The sequence below is a fragment of the Thermobia domestica genome, chromosome 14, assembly GCF_964235325.1.
Source record: "Thermobia domestica chromosome 14, izTheDome1.hap1.1, whole genome shotgun sequence".
Classification (NCBI taxonomy): domain Eukaryota; kingdom Metazoa; phylum Arthropoda; class Insecta; order Zygentoma; family Lepismatidae; genus Thermobia; species Thermobia domestica.
Genome location: NC_137467.1, coordinates 59,638,727 through 59,662,859, shown reverse-complemented (window position 1 = coordinate 59,662,859; position 24,133 = coordinate 59,638,727). Strand labels below are relative to the sequence as shown.

The window sequence follows — 24,133 nt, the reverse complement described above, 5'->3', positions numbered from 1 at the left end:
TGTCAAAGAGCAGTAAATAGGAACAATAAAACTTTCTTGTCCATTTAGTAACATTTTGTTTTACTCATTCTAATTTCCGTATTTATAATTCTTTTCCTATGAAATTTACCACAAATATACATTTCCCGATTATACACATAGTATCAATATTAAATGTACCCAGGAAAACCATTATCAAATTATATTCTTACAAGCAGACAGTTATAGATATGCGACAATCATTTTGGACATGAGTGTACATGTCCGATCTTTGAACTTTTTTTTTCGTTAAACGCTAATAATGTAATAAGATAAGCAAGTGTTAATGTCTGCAAATGATGTGTGTTTGCAAACTATATGTAAATATTTTTGTGTGTTCTTATTAGAATTATTAGAATTTCTGTATCGTTGTATCCTTTGCAAATAATATGTAAAAAATTATTTTTTCTTTTTAACTCACGAGCTCCACTGACAAGAATTACAGAGAGGTAATTAAAATAATCGAGTGAAAGAAGTCTCAACTAGGAGAAAAAAATGGTTAGTATTGATAATTATACACTTAAACTACTCAAAAAGTAATATTGAATACACATTCGAATTATTAAAGGAACTCACCTATAAGACTTCCATGAACATATAATGACTTAATAACACGTACGTATGTAAAAACGTATATTTAAAGTTCATGCATTTACATTTTATAATGCACAAGTGCAGAGAAGCATTGATTATTATGGCAATGTTTGTTTTATTCATACGAAAAACAATCATGCACAATTGAAATACAAATAGCTAAATGAAAAATAGCAAACAACTAAAAACTTACCTTTCTTTTGACAATTATTTTATCTTTTCCGCGATCTTCCTCACCATCCGATACTATTCTCTGCAATTAAAAGAAAAAAAGCAAGTTTTTTTTTAAGCAGAAGCTATTATGTCAGTATTCCTTTTTCCACATTTTACACACCTACTTTATTTTATATCTGTTTGTACCTAATGAACTTGAGTAATGTTTCCATTATCGGATAAAATAATTTGTTCTTTAACAATAGATTATGCAGTTGCTACTTTTTTCCCCCTAGAACTTTCATAATGATGCCAACAACGAAAGATATCGAAATTTGGATTTCCATAGCAATTTAGTATGTAGAATGCCGTGTGGAACAAAAAACTGTCTATATTTTTCATACAGAATGACAAAGAAAATAGGAAATAACATCTCTATCAGCAGAAACGCAAATATTAAGGTTGTTCGACACACAAAACTATATATTTTATCACAGTAAGTATTAAATAATGACAACTCGCTTATCATATTATGACAAGAGTGAATATTATGGCCTTGGAACGTGTAATAATTGTATCATTTCGGAAGAAAGGTAAGATATACCTAATTGATACTACTTGTCTTTTCTGACAGCTCGCTGCGTGCACGTGGTGCTCAAGGCTGTGTTGCCAGCTTTGCGTCTTGTATTGAAACACGAAATTATTCACTAGAAGTAAATCTCAGTTCTATAAAATTAAATGACACAAAAGAGAACTAAAAAGAATGCTCTCAATAACCAGCAGGTTCACTACTCAAATTGACATTCGCCTCAAACAATGTGCATTTGTTTATGTTCAAATTGGCCAACGTGCGGAAAGGGTGGAATGTTTACCATTGCAGAGCAACAGAAATGAGGCACTATAATTAGCTAAACGCGCTGTTTCCATAGAAATAGTTCTTCTTGCCTGATTGTTATGACAACGTGCAGGAAGGAAAAAACAGAGGAAAGTAAATATCAGAAGGGACAACTTGCATCAAACGGACTGTAGGTGAACAAGAAAAAAGAAATACATTTTCTTTAGTATGTTAAAAACTGTCTGAACTCTTAAAATAATAACGTTACAAACATAGACGAAGACTGAAACCTTGTCATTAACAGGTTCAATCAAAAAGTTCAGTTTTTCACTGACACTTACTTTATCCAGTTAGACTGCACTGCTAATCTTTGCTATTTTTGCTCAGATGCATTCTCAGGACCAATAATTGCATTTGGATATGATTTGGTCCATAATTCATATTACACACTTTCAAGCATAACTGGTTTATATTCTGGAAAGTTTCAGTGAAAGTTAAATATGTAACTTAGCATATAGTGTGTTATTCCTAATTCTGAAGCAATTCCAATTTTAAAACCCAGTGCAATGTTTAAGACGTGTTCCTTACAAGAAGAACCGCTGGCCAGCTTGTGTAAACTACCTTGAAACTCAGTACATCTCAAAGGAAGACATGTGTGGTAATGTGATATGAATTCACCGATACCTGCTTGTTTTTCGGCTTTGACTGGTGCAGGAAGACGAGATTTTCCAAAATACACGAGAAAATCAATAATTTTGACGTAGCATCAGGAGTACCATACTTACGTACTTTTTTTTTTTTTTTTTAATATTCCTGAACTATAGTTTGCATAAAAGAATTATGAACGAGATTCAGTGTATAATCGTATCATACTATAGTCTCAAATATAGTTTGTGATTATCTGTTTAATATAACACAGAATATGAGGTCACATGGATATTTTGATAATCTGAAGGACCTAAAACTAAAAAAGAATTGGAATAACTGTATTATACGAGAAGTCAGAAAGTTCATAACCTCGAACCATGATAGAGATGTGTTAATAATGTGAAAATTTGCATACGATAGCCTGGCATCTGTAGACTATGAAGAATTGACTAGAGAGAGAAAGTGGGAAGGGCAGACTGCAATCGATAAGTGTGAATAACTTAACAGAAGATTTGCAGTGAATGGGTGACAATTACGACCACTTTGTATAAGCTACTGAATGTTAAAACACTTTTACGAATGCTGAACTCGATAAATTTTAAATATGAGAAATATTCCAGCCAAAAGCTTATTAAAAAAAAAAAAAAAAAACGTTCATTTGTGTAACGATTATTTTTTGTACCAGCAATTAACATTCTTTCCCACTCCCGACGCACATTTTATCAACTGCTCCACTACTAAAATAAGATTAGCTTCTGCTTAATTCAATTGAAATAAAAATGAAAAATATGTGATTAATAAATATAGGCAAGTTAACACTACAAACGACCCTGTTCCTCTTTACATTTCACATATTTACTGTGCAACTATGTTTGCTTGTACAACATTAATGTAGCTTTATGAATGGCATTCTTCCATATAACAACATTAACATGCATTTGTTTGTGCATTTTTTTCTTTCTTCGTACGTAATCACATATTCACTTTATCATTCTTTATCCAAGCCATCTGAAAATGCTACACGCATTAAAAGAAAAGAGAGCAAATACGTAACATTACTTGGCTAACAAATCATGCATATGAGAATAAATAATAAAGTGTAAACTCTACCTATCTAACTCTCACACTCACTCTATGGCCTATGAAACCTGGAGATTCAATGCCGTATTCACATAAGCTCTCCATTGACTTCCATCCTTAGCCAACTGGATCCAGTTTCTACTTTCTATTCCTGTTTCTGCAAGATTTATCTTAATATTGCCTTCCCATCTGCGCCTAGGTCTTTCTAATGGTTGTTTTCCGACTGGACTTCCAGTTTAAACTTTGAAAGTGTTCCTATTTTCTTCCATTCTGGCTACATGGCCTACCCTCCTGAGCCTCTTAGATTTGATGACCCTAACCATGTTCGGTAAACGGTATAAATTAAGTAATTCCTTATTATGAAGTTTCCGCCATTCCCTATTCCAGTTTCTCTTGGATCCGAATATTCGTCTCAGGATCTTATTCTCAAATACTTTCAATCTACGTTCTCTCCTCATAGTAAGCGACCATGTTCTGCGACCATACAGAACAACAGGCATGATTATCGTTTTATATATTTTAAACTTCATCGATGGATTCGCGACAAAAGATTTTGAACTGAATAGCAATACGAAATTCCCTGCTTTTAGTCGACATTTAATTTCTTCGTGAATATGATTCTCGTCTGTTAATATTGATCCTAGATATTTGAAAGTACCCACTTTATCGAAAGTATTATTTGATATTTTAACACATCCATAATATGCAGTATTACGTTCTCGGCGAACTTCCATGTATTTAGTCTTCTCTGCATTTATTTCTAAACTCACGTCTCTGCAAGCGTTTAATACGATATCTGCATTTTTTTTCTATTGTTTTCCTATCATCTATTAAATTTATATCATCAGCATACGCCATAATCTGATGATGACAACGCATCTTCCTGTTTCAGGCCACTCTCGACGTGAAAGCTCATGGACAAGAAATTTACTTTGTGATTCATTTAAACATGCCTTAATTAATCTAACGAAACTCTACCCAATTAGTACTTGCATCACAAACAGAAATTCTAGTATTTCTTGCACACCCTGCGAGCAAATATATTGTGTGTCCGGTGAGGAACTACAGATATTTTGGGAGGTGCTAGGGATAATCATACCAAGGCAAAAAAAAAAAAATTATATATATATATATATATATATATATATATATATATATATATATATATATATATATATATATAACATGTAGTCTGTTCCCCTTGGTTTCCGAGATAGGGGGAGATTACCTTTTCAGCACCTGAAACCTGCTAAGTTTCAGTGAACTGCGTATACCACACTTTACAGTCAACTTTTTTTTTTTTTTTTTTTTTTTTTTCTCTCGAAAGGTGAGCTTTTTAAACGGTGTAGAGTAAGCTTATAATAAAGTAAGCTTTCCAACGGTATACAGATTATTGCAAGTACGCCTAAAGAAGGGAAGTAACATACGGAAAATTTAGAACTTTATATATAAAATTCTCTTATTTACAATTATTTCCTGTTATTGTTATTGAGTTTAGGGCAACAGAAAAAACTGGGTGAATGCTATACTCTAAGCCGAAAGTGCTGTTAAAGATTCATGTTGTTGGCATGAAAAGTAATTGAGAAAAAAAAAACATAATATAATTGTACCCCGGTAGAAGCAATGATGCTTGGGTCTTGCGACTGTTTATTTCAATAATGTTAAATAATGATTTATTTAATTGCAATAATAATTAATTTACAATAACTTTCATCGCAATATCATTGCAGATACATGCTAATATTAAAATACGGAAAATAGCTGCCCTAAAAAGTCTTGATAGGTGTATACACTCATCAGTTGCGTTTGTTAAATGCAGATGACAGTAAAATAAAACATGCAGTCAAGTACACCACAGAACACTCTACATTGACTCGCCAATCATAGTACATCGGCAGAATTTGTACAATAATGACTATTTGTACTACATATAAACACTTTACATATCTTAACGTACCCTGACGTGATACGGTATCTCATTTGTTTGTTTGTTACAGTAAAATGCGCATTACATTCTTCATTTAAACATGACGTGCAGTACATACACTGTTAAAAATAGATTGTGAGCTACTTATTAGTTACGGACAGTGACAGTGAGGAGGCGATTTATACATTTATTTCAGGATTACTAAAGTATTAGTGAGTAAGAATAAATCTTACAGTAAAATGCCGGTCATGTTCACACATGCTGAGTATACGGACACGCTGTACGTCTATGGGTTTTGTGATGACAGTTGCACAACTGCGGTAGAGGAATACCATCGAAGATTTGCTAACCGTAGGATCCCACATCTAAGCGTGTTGTCTCACGTGTTATGATCAACTACGTCAGACTGGTAAGCTTCCCAGTGTACGGATAGCATCGGAGCGGGCTTCACGACATACTCATAACCAAGATGAGGATATTATTCAGACTGTGCAGCAGGGTCTAATAACAAGTGTTAAAAGGATTCCGCGTCGGCTTCAATTACCCTGTATGCACATTCATGATATACGCGATGAGATATCTTCAACGCGTGCAACATCTTCATCCAGGAGACAGTGAACAAGTACTGCGTTTTGTGAATGGGTGAAAGCACTTCCTGATGTTTTGCTATTCATTCTGTTTACTGAGATCTCACAAAAAAAAGTGAAGATCGATTTCCCTGACTTTCCCTTACACAAATTCTTGTTTTCCCTGACAAATTCTTGAATATCAATAGGAAGATATGGGGTAAGTTCTATCATACACTTTTTTTTAACGGCCTCTTCCATCCCCATAGCCGTTCAACACACCTTTAATTACCATTTAATCTGAGTAATTGTTATTTACACAAAATTGAACATGATACAGTAACACATACCTTTACATTGCAAATTAGACTTTTTTTTACTTGAAAAAACAATAAAACCAGTTAAGAATATATTACCCACAACGCACATCGTTGTAGTAATAAATATCATAAGGCAAAGAAATTAAGAAATTATAAAGAACGATTTACGGTAAATGTATGAGCTGGGATTATGAATGATAAAATTAATGGTCTCTTTTTCCTGCCTCAGCATTTGACCCGTGAAGCCTACTTGCACTTCCTACGCCATGACTTCCCAGGATTGCTATAGGAAATCCTTTTTCAAACTAAGTTGTCATTAACACGCCAGCACGACGGAGCACCATCCTCATGTTACCCAAGTTGTACATCAGTACGTGGATCGAAAATTTCCAAATTGCTGGATCGGTCGGGGAGGACCAGTTAATTGGCCAACTCGTTCACCCGACTTAACACCTATGGATTTTTGCTTTGGGGGAGGGGGGATGAACTACTACGGAACGAATCGTCCACGCGTTCACTACAATCAAGGAGTGCGTAGAAGACATCAAACAGGAAACAAGACATGTAATGAACTGTACTGGAAAATGCATCGAAGATGGTGATATTTTTGAAAACCTTCTTTGATCACATACCGAAGACTGTATCAAAAATCCCGACGTCAGGTTTCTGTTTGGTATCTACTGTATCTTCTACTACTGAATTTGCCTTTCTACTGCATTGCAGAAACTGTATTCAATTACATTTTCACAACCTTTCTAGTTTTGTACATACTCTACTTTTGTACTTTACCATTTTTTGTTTTGTATTGTAACATTAATGAAATATCAATCATACTGTTATTGTAAATTAATTAATATTTAATTAAATTAATTATTGAACTATAAATTATTATTAAATAACATCATTGAAGAGTCGCAAGGCCCAAGCAACATCAATTTTACCGGCGTACAGTTACATTATGATTTTTTCTCGACTACTTTTCACGCCAACAACGTGAGTATTTAACATCATCCTCAGCACAGAGTGCAGTATTCACCCTGTTTTTTCTCTTACTTTATTGTGACAGTATTTCCACTCAATAATAGGAAATAATTGTTTAAAAAATAGTGATCTGTACACCAACTTCACAGTGTGCTATGTGCAATTAACTGAAACTCTGCAAGTTTCAGGGGCTGAAAAGGTACCCACTCTATCTCAGAAACTAGGGGGAACAGACCATATGTTCATATATATATATATATATATATATATATATATATATATATATATATATATATATATATATATATATATATATATATATATATATATATATATATATATATATATATTTTACCTTAGTATGACCTCCCCTAGCACCCCCCATAACATCTGTACTTCCTCACCGGACACCCTATATATAATTCGGAAAATTAATAATAATATAGAAGGTAAGGACCACCGCCCTATGCTACCTCGCCCAATTTTATGAACTGAAGCATGAAATCACTTAATGTCACGGATTTATTATTGAAATATTTACTTACGAATTATGATTAATACTTTCATTTCATGACTTGAAATGACTGTATTCACGTAGATAAAATTTTAAATAATGTACGTCTGTATATAGTTTTGCGCCAACCACCATACACTGCGATACCTATTTGTATCATCATTTCTCCAATTTGAAATTCCAACATGGACAGGAATTCAAACAAGAGCAAATTACATGTTAATTGTATTCAAATAATTCTATTTGAATACAAAGGGTTGATCCAATATATTTTGTTTATCAGTACGTTGTCGATATAATAATATATGTCAGTTATCAGATAATGCAGCGTTTCCCAACCGGTGTGCCGCGAGGAAATGAAAACAAAATTATTAATTATATAGCAACCAAATTACAAGACAGGAAAAATGTGTATTTGTATTTCACATTATTATGAACCTCTACAATGGAAAAATACTGTAATTGTAATATATTATTGTATATACATATATTACTACTACACAGATTGTATTTCGAAAACAGAATTTTATTAATATTTAAAAATTGTGATGTATATTAACCATGTTAATAAATTATAAGTTAAACACTGTTACTTGTCTGTACATTTTTAATGTTCAAAAAAAGTATTTATTATCATTGTTACGACCATTATTGCTTCTTTATTGTTACAAGTTATTTCGTACCTTGAAATTTTAAAATCTCATTCTACCCTTTCGACAAAGCAAACACTCACACAAATTACCTCCATCTGTTTTAAAAGTACAAGAGATTTGTTTGTTCGTTTGTTATTTAGTTATCTTCGTTAGTGAAAGGTTGGATACAGTCTTCAAAAAGAATGTGTATTTTTAAAAGCCTGAGTCCTATATTTCATTGGAATTGTTTTCTATTTTTGAATTAGAATGAAAAATAAGTATAATGATTTGCGATGGGGGAAAACCAGTGATCGAGCTTTTTTTCTCTGAGAAGTAGGTCAGTAATCACAGAAAAAAATTACGACGGTATTTTCTATTTACTACTCCTACTAATAATAATAATATCTGTGTGTGTGCTGCGAGAATTCAAGTTACACCCGCAGTGTGCCGCAAGTAGAAAAAGGTTGGGAAACGCTGATATATTGTATGAAAAGTTGGACGATACACACTATGTTACACAACGAAGTGTACTGATAACAGTTCGGATCTACAAATAAGCACCTTCATCGCCAAAGGAACTGTTCCCCAATGTTGAACAAGTTCTTTTACACCACTCTTCTCAAATAAAACTGCTGGTTAAACCACTCTTCCAAAGCATCAGGAACCGATTGATCTGAGGTGAACCGCTCGCCCTTCGGGATTTTTTTTCTTTTTTCTCAACGAACCATAGAAGTGATAGTTGTACGCTGAATGATTTATAAGAGCCTACCCAAAACGGCGCTGTTTACGTTCATTGTGTTCGCAGTGTGTGGCGTGAAGTACCATCGAGTATAAGTTTTCCTCGATCATAGTCTGTTTCTTTTTGGTGACCTTCGAAATTTGTATATTGTAAAATTCTCTATTTATTTATGTAGCGTAGAACTAAACACGGTACACGGGAATTTGGACTTTCCCATCACCTTTTTATTATAAAAGATCCTCTTGAGTACAGAAATATATTACAATAAGTAGTTTCCTCTAATATTTTAGGTAAGAAAGTGGGAGGAACCAAATGATCCTGAGTCTTAAGGCTGTTGTAGATGAAGTTACTCTCTTTAACCGGGCATCGTGAGAGGGAAAAGGAACCCGATGACTAGGCGTCTTAGGGCTTTTAGAAAAGGTCTCTCTCAATTGACCAAGCGTCGTAAGAGGGTAAGGTGTTCTCAATGGCCAGGGGCCTTAGGGCTTTGGTGGTTTGATCAACCTGGAGAGATTGATGCTGCTTGAGGTGTGCTGTTGTCTTTTATATTAAAATGTCGGCTACCTTCGTTGATCTCCGTCTTGCCGATCGTTGGCGATGGTGGGCGACTCCTCTTTGTTACTTTCGTCTGCGTTGTGTTTATTTCCTGTAAACACGTGTAATAGACATCTGGTTACAGCATGGTGTGAAGACATGCGGAACCTTACAATATGTTATCACAAAAGCGTTAAGCGTTAATCATGGTGCTGACCGGCAGCCACTCAAGTAGCAGGGGGCCATTGACAGTGAAAAGCATTATCAACATGATCTTGCAGTCGAAGTAAATGATTTAGTCGTCTTTGGACGTGATAACGCGAGGTGTTTCCATTCTTGAATTATTACCCTCCTTACTGATTCGAAATGGTACGAGGTTTCATCATTAGTCACAATTTGATCCAAAGAACGTTGTCCATCCGCATGGTATCTGCCAGGAATATCCCCATCTGTACGACTCTTTGCTCATCAATGAACTGCAAGAGTGTTCAATGAGTTAACACCTTCCATTTCCCCATAAAGGACGCTATGGTTGGATTTGACGCTGAGATTTACAGCCATTGATAGCTTATGTACAGTTACACGGTAAATGTACTTTCCTATCATGTCCAAAGCGGAAACCTTTTCTGATTGATTTACAAGCACCTTTCGAATATGTGTAGGTAGCCGAACAAACTCGCCCACCACTTGGAACATTTCTTCTATTAGGCAAAGATTTTATTTTTCAAAACATGTTCACTGTACTGGAATTAAGTCACGCCACGCTGTATTCGTTTGGATTTACCCCAGAAGTCAATACTGCTTCATTTCATTCTAATAATGTATTTTGTATTGTTTCTACAAACACCAACTCACGCAGTTTTGTCATTTATCTCCTTGTTCGAGCTAAATATCCCATAATACATATACGTCTTGAAATTCTGTGGTTTGAAATGGCGTCTTGCTAACAATGTCGTTTTCGAAGTATACTGCAAAATTATTATTCTTTTAAGCGAAGCATTATGTTCTCATAATCATCTTCAAAAAAATGAAATCGCAGATGAAGTATTTAATACACAAAACGTATAGAGGAAGGTATCTAGCTAATCAAGGCTTCATAAAATAATCCCGCGATACTCTCAAACCATAAATAATATATAAAAATTTTCGCAATAAAAAAAAAGGCCATTCCTCAATTAAGAAAACTGTCTCCGCCACTAAATGGTAACGAAATAGCGTACGATAAATGGACGAAAAGTGCTTTTCTCGCCAAAACTCATCCTCATGTGTTCGTCCTTCCACATATAAAATCAGAGATCAAGCACAATAACCTGCTCCATAGACGTTAGCGCTCTCCCCCCTTTCCCACTCGTATGATTACGTAGATTTTTAGTCGCGGTTCTCAATAAACTGTATTTAAAAAGCCATATAATCAAAAAGATTTACAAACTTATTTAAACAAATCTTTACAAAAATACACTTAGATGCATGAAAACGAATTCCAGAATGCGTTTACAAACATGCAAACGTGCTCATACGACAATAATTATACTGTATAATGCCTACCTTTATCCTTTTCTTCGATTTGAACTCCTTCAAGTCCTCTTCATCCGAATGGTCAGAAATTTCAACACGTTTGTACTCCAAAGCGCCAGAATTGATGTAAAAGCCACCGTGGGCTGTTGTCATCTCCTCGGGGACAATTTCATCGTACTACAATACAATATAATACAATAAGTTATTCAGATTAAGTTAAAAATTAATTTACAATTACAGCATTTTCTGGAGCAATAAGTCTCATTACATTAAACCTGTGACAAACATCTTGGTATTTCAGCTAAACGAATAAAACCCAAGCTCTGACGCGACGTTGTCGAGCGCTGAGGGATGTGGCTATGGCTAAGAAGACGAACTACAGTGCTATCTGGTGGCAGGGCATAGATGTTGATGTGTATTAAATAAATGTGGCAATGCCGCTGGCCTCTCATTTACTAGCAGCATTTAAAGGGAACTTGGAGCGCCGCCTTCAAATGCCAAGATGTTTGTCATATCGTTTAGTTTAATATAGTAATTCTCAAACATCCATTACTACTTTTTCCTCTTAAAAAAAATTGTTAAAGTTTAGCGCCCATTTTCAGCATCGAGGCTGTATTGAGATATGGCTTACAATTTGATATGAAATTCGCTCATTATATTATATATATATATATATATATATATATATAACGTCAAATTTTCCATTTCTTGTAATTTTGTTTCCAATTATTCGAAATACGTCAATATGATGACTGAAATATTTGACATACGGGCACTTTTAGGTGTGCATTACCCTGTCCGTCTTGCTTATGTTATGACTATTGTAGAACTCTCCAGAATTTCGTTGTTTTTCGATGTGTCTGGTACTGCAGTACCAGTATCCTTGGTTTGCAACATTGAACAACATATGTTGTATTATAAGTTTTCACTTTATATGTAGATTTGAAATTAAAAGTTTATCTTGGGTTGGAAAATTTTGTGGTATAGCAGAATATACTAAACGATGTCCTTCAGCCGAAATTTGCATGGTAAAACTTGCCGCCATGTTTTGTCCAAGGGAGTATCAAATGGTTCACGCTATATTATATATATTATAAAATTGAAAGTGACTATGTGACTCCTTATCTCTTGAACCGCCCGACCAATCTCGATCAATTTTTTGAGGTAGATGCGGTTCTGGCCTAGGAGTATTTTTAGCTATTCACTTTGACGGTAGAACTTAGGGGAGGGGGAAGGGGATATAGAAAAAATACATAAAACTTAGCTCTTGACTGATATCGATCAAATTTTCAACATAGGTGAGCTTGCGGACTAGGGTGGATTTTGCCATTTCAATTTGACGGAGCAATGTAGGGGAGGAAGGGGGAGATATATAAAAATCAATATAAATAAAAGTAAAAGTGACTAGGTTTGTGACTTAACTCTTGAACCACACGACCGATCTCAATCAAAATTTCAACTCAGATGAGGTTCGGGACTGGAAAGTTTTTAATATTTTGACGGTAGAACCTGAGAATGGGGAGAGACATATATAAAATAAATAAAACTTAATAACTCTTGAAACAATTAACCGATTTCGATTAAATTTTCAACATATATGATCGGACCTGGAATGATTTTTATCATTTTACTTTGACGGTGCAACTTAGAGAAAGAGGGGTACATATATGTGAAGTCTCATTAACTTTATTACTCTTGAACCACCAGACCGATCTCGATCAAATTTTCAACATAGATGAGGTTCGGTCTTGGGATGTTTTTTTTTTATCATATCACTTTGACGGTAGAACTTACTGCAAGGGGAGGGGAGGGGAGATATATATATGGAATCTTGAATCATGCAACCGATATTGATTAAATTTTCAACATAGATGATGTTTAGGCGTGGGATGATTTTTATCATTTTACTTTGGGCAATTTAGGGCAGGGGGTGGAGGGATACATATATATATATATATATATATATATATATATATATATATATATATATATATATATATATATATATATATATATGAAAGTAACTATATTTCTGACTTCATCACTCAACCACCCAACCCATTTCGATGAAAATTTCGTCATGGATGAGTTTCAGGCCTGAGGTGGCTTCGTCATATCATTTTGACGGTGCAAATTACGGGAAGGGGAGAAGGAGGAACATTTATAAATGTCGAAAATGACCGATATTAGGGTCGAATATATAGTTCTTGGGGGAGGGGAAGGAGATTATAAAATCGAAAATGACCAATATCAGAGTCGAATCCTGGTTTCCGGGGTCGCTAAGATGAACAGCGACACTTCCAATGCTGTGCCTCCCAACATGGGAAGGGGTAGGGGGAGATATATTAAATCATAGAAAATGATCTGTATTAGTGCCAAATCCATAGTTTTGGGAGTCGTGAGATGAACAGTAACACTTCTGATGCCGTTTAAATCCAAATTCAGACCTGCAACTTGGGGGAGGGGGGGGTAATATATGAATGATCGAAATTACCAATATCGGTGTTAAATCCATAGCTTTCGGAGTCTCGGTGAAGAACAGTGACATTTTCGATGCTGTTTACATCTAAATTCAGGCACGCCACGTGGGGGTGAGGAGGGGGGAGAAATATAAAAATGATTGAAAATGACCGATATCAGAGAGCGCTTTAGTAATAGTAAAATGTTACTGACTAAGGGAACACATTACTATTTCTTCTTAATTTAACCCAGCGAAGTGGGTAATTGATGCTAGTACAGAGAGATAAATGTTGCAGCACGAACTGTGTGAATTTATAATGATTATACTTCTTTTTCACCGCAATACGAACTGCACAGAGCAATTGCACAAGGAAAAGAATTTAGACTTCCTTGAGGAATTTTGACCACAGGAAGAAAAGCCAAGCCGAAGCAGAGGAATGCAAGGAAAAAGAGAATCGAGTGTAATGACTGTGTGTCAAAGCACAACGTTGGAGAGGCCTTTTTAATGGCATGTGATCGAATAAATATAAGGTTACGGGGCTTTACTGCACTGCTTACAGTTCTGTACCTCGGCCTAACTGTCCTGTCCTGTAGTCAATATGCCGTCGACCTTCTTGTGTCGGTGCGCTAACTTCGCTACCAAGTGACACAAATGCCCAAGCTCGTTGCCCGTAAATTCTACATCAACTTCAACTTCACGAAGTGAGCGTGATGTTGAAATGATGCAAATGTAAGGTCAAGTGAATGTGATGTTAATATAATGTCAGTGTGATGTCATGGTAGTAATGTCGGACCGGTGAAGTGGGGCAAGCGTGACATCATACTGATGACGTGATATGAGGTCGAGTGAATATGACGTCGATATAATGTCAGTGTGAGGTCGTTGCAGTGATGTCAGACTGATGAAGTGGCGCAGGAATGACAACTGGTGAAGTGGTGCAAGCGTGACATCAAAATGACGACGTGATGTAAGGTCGAGTGAACCTGATGAAATGAGTTGAGTATGAGGTCGAGCAAGTATGATGTCGAAATGAGTGTGAAATTCAGTGATCGTGAAGTCGGATTGATGACATAAGCGTGAGGTTGAATGGCGTTAGGTCGAGGGCACATCTTTACCCAGCTAGCTTCCTGATCAGTTTAAACTTTTTTGATTGTTTCACATCTTACATTGGGCATCGATTTGATGCCATAAAAATACTGATGTGTGTTCCACACTCTTTTAGAAACTTCGATAACGTTGTTTATTTTAATTATTAGCTTTCCTAAGCCAAATTCCTACACTAAGTCTCAGCAGAATTTCACTCAACATCAATTATGTACTAAGAGGCAGGAAAATATTATATATTGACGTTGAAATGATGCAAATGTAGGTCAAGTGAATGTGATGTTAATATAAAGAATTATTTTGTCCAAACTATCGATCGTTGCGCCTCGGCTCGGTTATTGGAGAAACGAATACATAGTCTAGTTTATATTAATAGCCGCTAGATGTCAGTTGTCTTCTGTTTTGCTTGGTAACCGTCGTATGTTTAAAATGGCTACTCCGCAGCAGAAATCATTTGTGTTTTCGAGTTTGCAAAGTGCAATTTCGTGATTACAGTGCAAAGACGTTTCAGGTTGAGGTACCAAATTGATCCTCCGACTGGGTGGAACATTCGCAGATGGTATCGACAGTTTGTAGATACAGGATGTGTATGTAAAGGAAAGAGTCTTGGCCGCCCTCGTGTTCCTGAAGAAAATCTTGCATTAATTCAAACTGCTTTCCAACGTAGTCCTTCAAAATCAACTCGTCGTGCCAGTCAGGAGTTACAAGTGTCGACAACAATTTGGCGTGTTTTGAGACGTCGGTTGGTTATGAAGCCGTACAAGTTACAGCTGTTACAAGCTCTGCGTCTTGATGACAAACGCAAACGTGTGGCATTTTGTAACGAGATTCTGGATGCTATTGACAACGATAACACTTTTGCATAACGCATCGTGTTCAGTGATGAAGCGACTTTCCGTGTTAGTGGCCAGGTAAACAAACAAAATGTTCGAATTTGGGGCTTACAGAACCCACATGCAGTCATTGAACATGTACGAGATTCGCCCAAAGTCAATGTGTTTTGTGCGATATCCCGATAATCTGTTTACGACCCATTCTTTAATGGAAACACAGTTAACAGTCAGTAGTATCTCGCTATGTTACAAAACTGGTTGTTTCCGAGGCTGCACGAAGACAACTTCATTTTTCAACAAGACGGGGCACCCCCTCACTGGAGTCGCCAAGTGCGTGAATATCTGAATGAAACTCTACCGAACCGTTGGATTGGTCGTCAAGGAGCTGGCGACTTAGCATGTCTCAGCTGGCCTCCACGGTCACCGGATTTGCAACCCAGTGACTTCTTCCTGTGGGGTTTCGTTAAAGACAACGTTTATGTACCACCACTCCCACAGAACCTGGAAGAGTTGAAGAACTGGATCCGTACTGCGGTAACATCAGTGACGCAGGACATGCTTGCCCGTGTATGGGAGGAATTTGAGTATCGATGTGATATTGTTCGTGTCGCTGGTGGACATACTGAACATCTGTAATTTAAACTTTGAACTGTAATTTGAACTTGAAAGGTTCGTAAATATGTGTGTAAAATTTCATATTCGTACGTCTTAAAGTTTAATAAATATATGCATTCGAAATACGTATACTCTTTTTGAAACAGGGTGTATATATATATATATATATATATATATATATATATCCAGATTTTACTTACAGCATCAGTGTTGTCAATGAAGGGATCAGTCTCATCGTAACCGGCCCCAAGATCAACATAATCTTCATATCGCTTGGATTTCTTCTTTCCTCCGCCACCCTATAAAAGTAAAACAATAACATGAAAACTTTAATCCCATCATAAAGCATTACAATACTTATCAAAACACACCAATTTTCTTCAACAAATATATTTTATGGTACGTCTGAAGCTCAATAATGGAGTTCTTCAATTTATCAACTGATGAACTTCAATCTTTTTGTTTCGTACATTGTTTCTTCCTTAACAATACTGCTACATTTATTAGCTCTAATACAGAATAGTTTACTTAACGACTGAAGTTTGTATTTAGTTAATAGGTTAAAAATAAACTCTACTGATGAGCTCGAAACGTACCACAATGCAGTAAAACCGGTCAACTTGGCCAACTGCTCATTTTGGCCTGGTTCGTCTTGAACTTGCATTTTCCCATAAGACATTCGTTACATAATACTCTGTAAGTTAGCAACCTATCTATCTTGGAAGTTGGCCGCATTGAAGCAATGTTTACCCTATTATGATAAATTTACCTGCGTATCTTGGCCACGCAAAATACAGTTCTGTTATTTTTCTTAACTCTTTCGTATTTCCATATGCGAAGCAGATGTTCTGTATTTGTGCCTGAGACAAAGAAGCATGGATTCCCACGATTTTGTTCTTGGATGTCAACAGCCAGAACACTACCCTAATAAAGAGGTGGTGAAGGAAAATGTGGATAAGAAAAAGCACGTACAGGGTTTCAGGAAATGGTTGTACGTATTTGTTTACCCTGTCTGTTTTGGTAAAACCATTAGCTACATCGGCTCCTTTCATCAGTGGGGAGCTTTAGTAATTATGGAAAATTCTCAAGGCTTTAGCCACCTCAATCTCATAACCATCTCAATTGTCAACTATTGGCACCTGACGGCTTGTCGAAAGGTAGCGGAGGTTTTGAGATATGAATTCCTTTAAGATTTTCTCAAAACATCTTTTGCTCCGAGGGAATCCTTAAACATACTGTAGTAATTTTTCTGGTACTGTATATTGCTATGATTACTATCCGTACATTATTTAAAAGTAGCTGTCGTGTAACTGCTTATTAAAATTTTACTATCAAAAATGAAAATGAAAGAATGAAATCTTTAAGTTTTACGTCCCACGATTATGCCGGTTAGGCTAAAGGAGACGGTGATGATGAGTAATAAATGAAATGGTGGAATGAAGAAAGTGGGAGGAAACGGGAGAACCCCGAGAAAACCCACGAGCACGGTGTTTGTCCACCACAAAGTCCACACGGCGCGAGCTGGGATCGAACCAGGAACCCCAAGCACCGGAGCACCGGAGGTGAACGCTCTATCACTGAGCCACCGCGCGCCCCAATTTTACAATCAAGTAGTACTAAAAATTCTATTCTAAAAATACAGGGTGGCCCAAAAGTAGGTATACACCCCTGCATTGATCAAGTATAACATTATAGTTTATAGATTTATTTGCTTCGGCACTTCCGAGCTTAAGATGTAAGTAAAAACGCATCAAGAACAAATAATAAAGAAACTAAGTCTACGTGATGGATAATATGAAATTATATAAAATGCAATGAGCTGATCAGTATGGTACTGTATAAGTACTTTTGGGCCATCCTGTACATTAATCGCGCTTATTTTCTGTAAGTTGGCCACCTGTCTAAGTTGGCCACTTTCTAATGGAACCGAAACCGATAGACAGGTTTCACTGTATTAAATAATTTTAGAGGACGAAAATGTGTCTTTTTCTCTTTACTATTTTTATTTAAGTTAATATTCGGAGTCTCAACCATTACTTCAATAATTGTGATACAAATAAAATCCTTCTAAACGATTACATATATAACTCCGGGAATACTGAAGTCCAAATTTTCATGTGTGTCAACTTCTAAACTACCTAGTTTATCTGAAAAAGCTTGGTCGTAATAATCCTATATACATTAATTTTACGTAAAGTTTTATTTTTACCTCACAGATATGAAGAAGTTTTAATAATGAATTTACGATCTTTCAAGTATGTCGAAATTTTTATGTACAGCCTGACTCGGTTACAACGACACCAAAAGATAATCTGTCGTTATAACCGAGATATGAATATTAGTATCAGGCATTGAAAGTTGGAATAATTATGTATTTGACCACTCGAGCAAGCCTATATTAAGATACGAGTTTGAAACACGTTATACACGAGTTTAATGCAATTGTTAGTGTTGTGATAAGCATGGTATAAAAATCACTTGCGTAATGAGGAATTCGTTGTCCCCGCTGAACTATGACGCAATAAATATACTTGCAGTAAATACTTCCATCGGTTACATAATTGAGTGATTTGCTTATATTCATTATATTATGCACATATTTATATTTGTACACATTCAATATGTTTAAATTTCGCACTAAAATAAAACTGACAAAAATAAAACTTGTACGAAATACATTTAAAAAAAAAATCCATACATTAAACACAAAGCCGCCAATTTTACACACCATCACTCGAATAATCTGAAAGTTGAACTGAGGTAAGTTAAAACCAAGCAACATTTGGGAAACCATAGTTTTGTATCAATTACAGTTCGTCAATTGTGATCTTTAAAAAAAACTTTGAATACTTTTGATAGCGTCAACAATCACAACATTTAAACAATTAAGTTAGTTTTCTCAGCTCTTACATGAATAAGACACCAGAAATCACCTCAACCATTACATGTTACAGAAACTCATTAAGCCTACAAATACTTAATTTCAAACTTCACGCTATCGTCTTTGCTAATGTTTCCTTCACCATACTAGTAAAAAGTTAGGACACCCATATGTTTGCTAATAGCACTATAGGATACCTATTACTGTAAATACCAGAGATAATAAGACCACGCAGCACAGACCGCTTTGAAATTATTCGTTAACTCACAGATGGAACGTCAAAACGCGATCTATTGTCAAATTTAAGTGTGTTCACATATTTTGTCTTATATTACAACATATTACATTCATCATTTACATCCTCAACAGGAAAATTAGTGCACAAACTATATTAAATACGTAGAAAACTACTACTTAGACTTCAAGAAAGTGAAATCACTCTTAAAGTATTATTTTCAAGAGGCTACATTTACATATTTTCTCAAATGAGGATCAATTATTTCTGTAAACAAAAGGGACCCCAACGGAAAAGAAAAATAGTCAGCTATATGTCAACAGTTCAGCAGCACAATTAATGACATTGGCAAAGTTACCAGAGACCAACGAAGACATTTTTTTTTTTTCTGCACACAAGTTAAAATCTTTTTATCTATCAGCAGATACTCGTTACTTAGTTTCCAACTTAATCCAGATATTAGACCACAAATAATCTTACATTTATGTCAGAAGGTAATGTTTTAATTGGTAACGAAACTACATGGTGAAGAACGCCTTCTTTAAATAATAATAATAATAATAATAATAAAGTTGTGGTTACCACTTATAAAGTTTCCGGTATCGCTTTCATTACAACAAAAATAATTATTTAAACGTTTTTATATAAAGCGCAATCTTGCCAGTTTTTTCTCCACTATTCCAAATCAGTGTTACATCTGCTAGTTCCTCAGAAATAATTTTCTGCAACCATGCCCCCTCTCTCTAGTATTTTATCCTCAGTCAACAACTCCTCAGACTCTGATATGAACAATCTTTTCCGTCGTAACAAAGCTACCATTACCCAAGCAATGACCAACATTAGCAACGACAATCTGATTCGTGCATGTAACAGTTTTCAAAACTACTACTAAACCAGTTATCCATACTGTAGCTGATGGTGGTTATCAAAATGAACCTTTACTTCAACCATTACTGCATCAGTATATTTCGTTTTTCATTAGATATTGTGGTGTGTAAGATATTGTGATTTCTTACTGTTATCACTATGATCAAGTATCTTCGCCAGTATGTACTAAGGAAAAGGGAAGGTGATAATCGAAAAGTATGTAAGTAATGCTTCAACTGCCCACACACTTGCCAGTGATAATCAAAAAGTATGTAAGTAATGCTTCAACTGCCCACACACTTGCCAGTGCACTGACGATTTAATATTATAGACTATCATAGTAGCTTCTTGTTCTGCACACGATAGACGGGCTTGGTCGTTTACCACAAAACAATTATTTGCTCAATGAATTATTATTATAAATATTTGAATTTATCATCTCATTGCATCCTGTTATAAATTTCTCCGAACGGTTTCGGTGGATGTCGCCTGTTATCATCAGCAGAACGGGGTTCTTTTACCAACAAGAAACCCTCTTATCTCTCTTAGATCTTGTATTTTTGTGTGCACCACATTTAAGAAAGTTAAATCAAAAACCTAATAACCAGGCTTCTTTTTCTTGGAAAACTCTTAAAGAGATTATTATTTTCTGTGAATAGGGTTACCATGTTCTGAAACGTTAAAATGTGTGTTGTGCTTAACTCGTTATATAAACATTAACTGCATACAATGTATTTTCCTCTTTACCTCGATGACCTAATGAAAGCATATAATAAGCACAATAATACAAAACAGAATTAAGGTGTGTTTAGATTTAATCATATGAATAAATATGGCAATCAGTGTTGTATCTGGTGGCGGAGCTAGGGTATGATAGTTATATATTCGCAAAATACTAGCATACTAACGCTCCGCAGAAAGAACAAGAAGCATAGGCACGGCAGGAATGGGAAACGCCGAGGCGACACTCGATGTGAGCGATTACAATGCCAATACAGCCAACCACAAATTAGCCAAAAGCACAGAGAAACAGTCATATACTTTAGTACTTATGGTTCGTATATTACAATATCGCTTCTCAGAAGTCGAATGGAGAAAAATAATCTTATTTACAGTACGAAAAACGAAAATTAAGAGCCAACCAAGAAGGGTAGGGAGAATTAGGACAACGAAATGAAACGTTCTACATGTCGTCTGGTAGACTTTTTTATAGTCAATCAGAACTATCCTCAATTACAGAACCGGTAAATGCAATTTTCGTAACAGATTAAATGTATAATTAACAAGGCTCGGATTCTATGACCTAAAAACTTGGAAAATATGCATAACTTTATGCTTTAAATGGCAAAATATGACCTAAAAACAAAGAAGTCTTTCGGGCTGGAAAAGTGGAGGAAATGCAATAAATACATTTCAATAATGGTATCATAATAGTCTTTCCCTTCTCCCAAGCAAATCCTGATATGACCTTGCTGCTTAAAACCACGCAATTTCACACTACTAAAGCACCCCATTTGAGGCATCTTGAAACTATACTCAATGATGCCAGGTTTTATGACAAAAATCTCCCCAAGGAATGCCAAATATCCCTCATACTCGGAAAATAACCGCATATTCAGTGGGGACAAAAAAAAATTGTCGTCATAAGTACCAGTAATGATTTCAAGGAGGTGGAAGTTCTTCCTGGGTCAAACCTCTCATAGCACTCAATGTGAATTACCTGTATTTTCACAGTACTACTAGGTGCCCAGAAAGTCCTTTTACACCTGCTCCTATTTCATTCCTACATTAATAATACTTGCAGTTACTTGTCCAAAACGTTCGTATGTGCACCTCCATTATTCCTGCACAACTTGATACATTTGCATGTCCTCCTACTCATCTGCTTTAACAGCTGCAATGTTACAAGCTAGAAAGCTTCAAGCACACTTGCCCGCAGTGCATCACTGTCCACGTACCGCTTCTTCCTGACGTGTGATTTGATGATATGCCACAGACTCGTCTAATGTCGTAAGGTCCAGACTTCGAGGCGGTCAAGGGAAGGGACTAGCAAATTTGGGGACCCACGTCCTATTCACCGGCCAGGGAAAAGTGCGTTCATGAACACCAAGTGAGAAGTGTGCTCTATCGGGTTGGTAAACAACAGTGTTGTTGATGCCCAGATTCTGTAGCTGTGGAAGAATCCAGTCATTCAACATCTCCAGGTAAGTCACCTAGATCATAGAACCCTCAAAGTACGTACCAAAGATGTGTAGTTCAATTACTCCCACCCAAAGCATGACGTGCGAAGGATTGGTCTCAATTTCTTATAGGGTTTCTTTTCCTCACATGAAGACGTTCCTGAGAAAAGAACGCATTTCCGAGCAGGAATGTGAAGGCGACCTCCAACAAGATCCTGCATGCTTCCTGCTGGTGGTTTAAATTATTGTTGGTTAGTTCATTGATGGCCACTGGCCGGAATGCGTGCACACCTAAGTCCATTTTCATATATAGTTGTGTTATGCCCCTTGCAATTCCAAGTTCTGCAGAACGCTTTCTGGTGGACCTGCAGAGTGAACGAACTAACTTCTGCACATGTTTCCTTTTGATGGATGACCAAACGACGGCATCCAAAACACTTCCCAGACGAAAATATAATAATTTGAGTCGTTTTACTGATTTATTTTTACATCTAACAATGGTGCATTATTCGCGACATAGTGCCCAATAGTTGGCATTGCTAAAAATACCTTAATTCGGAAAAAAAAAAAAAAAATGTGGGAATAAAGGCAAACCAGAAGATTAGATAATACTTTGGAGTGAAATAGAACGGGATGCAATTGAGAGTATAGTAGGACGTCGAAAATCTGAACGTCAAAAATCCGAACGCAGTCCGTAGAAGCTTTTTACATTTTGTCTTAGCGCTAGCGATAAACAAACAATAGGATTGTCCGTCGGCATTGTGCGAAGCCAGTGTTTTTACAAAAGCTCATTCATATCTAATTGTTTGTCATACATATTTTTTATTTTTATTTTCCCTTAAGCCTATACAAGTTAAGTTTTAAGTAAGAGTTACAAGAACAGTGTAATTTACTGTACAAGCAGGTTCTTCAGAAACATTAAATGTAAGTAGCCTTACATACGGTATTGTAATTACTGTATGTACTGTATAACCACTGTAGCGATAAGAGAGCAATACCGTTCAGTATGTTTAACCCTAAATGGCATTTTCTCGGTCATTTTCGAAAATTCGAACAATCTGAAAATTCGAACTACCTCGGTCCCAATTAGTTCGGATTTTCGACTTCCTACTCTAGTTCTAAGTAGGCTATCCAGGGATTTGATGACACTTAGAACGTTTCAGTCCGTTCTCCCAATTCTTCCTGGCAAGGAATACGATTAAGGATTTCAATATCATATTGGACAAAACTATTACCGTCTCTGGTATGCAAGGCGCAAAGAAATTAAATGAATTAGGCAATCTACGGTAGTCAATGTAATTAATGATACTATGATTTTGATTATCACACTGTTTTGAAACTTGTAAATAGTACCTAAAATATTCAGTAAATTAAAACATTTTTTTTATAGCATTAGGTTTACTTACATATTTTGCTTCTAGCTGCCTTGCAATTGCTTTCAGCTTAGCATCATCATCCTCTTCGAAGGGATCTGCATGATCAAGACCATTAGGACGACTCTCGCCTTTCTTCTTTTTCTGTAAGTAAAATAAAGTAAAATAAACTTTAAAAATACTTACAAAATATTACGAGAAAAAAAACTAATATAGAAAAATATGTTAAAATGTTATATTTCTCTTACATTCTGGAATAGACGTATATTCTTGTTCAATGGAAGGGAAAAACTTGCCAAGGAACCTATCTTTGAAAAGATCTGTATTCTTTAATTGATGTAATTATATTAAATGAACTGCGTCTTATCTAAACCAATTGAGGTGTATTTCAAATTCTTGCTTACAGCTGAAAATATATAGCCTTTGAAACGGAGATGGGTAGTCAAGTATGTTTGAAAAATATATTAAGAACAAACAAGACGAAACAAAAGAAAAAATAAAATTAGTCCAGAAAATTATTTGAGAAGT

The 24,133-nt window shown here is 35.7% G+C and overlaps 1 protein-coding gene across 4 annotated transcripts in view; it reads right to left on the bottom strand.

Moving 5' to 3' along the window:
- LOC145669689 (uncharacterized) overlaps positions 1 to 24,133 on the bottom strand; it is a 215,068-nt gene that overhangs the window by 153,719 nt on the left and 37,216 nt on the right. For all 4 annotated transcript variants that reach the window (XM_081737976.1, XM_081737973.1, XM_081737975.1 and 1 more), the window contains exons 2-5: positions 23,639 to 23,749; positions 16,270 to 16,368; positions 11,087 to 11,233; positions 806 to 865 (exon numbers count right to left, since the gene is read on the bottom strand). In XM_081737976.1, coding sequence (XP_081594102.1) covers positions 806 to 865; positions 11,087 to 11,233; positions 16,270 to 16,368; positions 23,639 to 23,749 — 417 coding nt within the window. The remainder of the gene's footprint in view (positions 1 to 805; positions 866 to 11,086; positions 11,234 to 16,269; positions 16,369 to 23,638; positions 23,750 to 24,133) is intronic.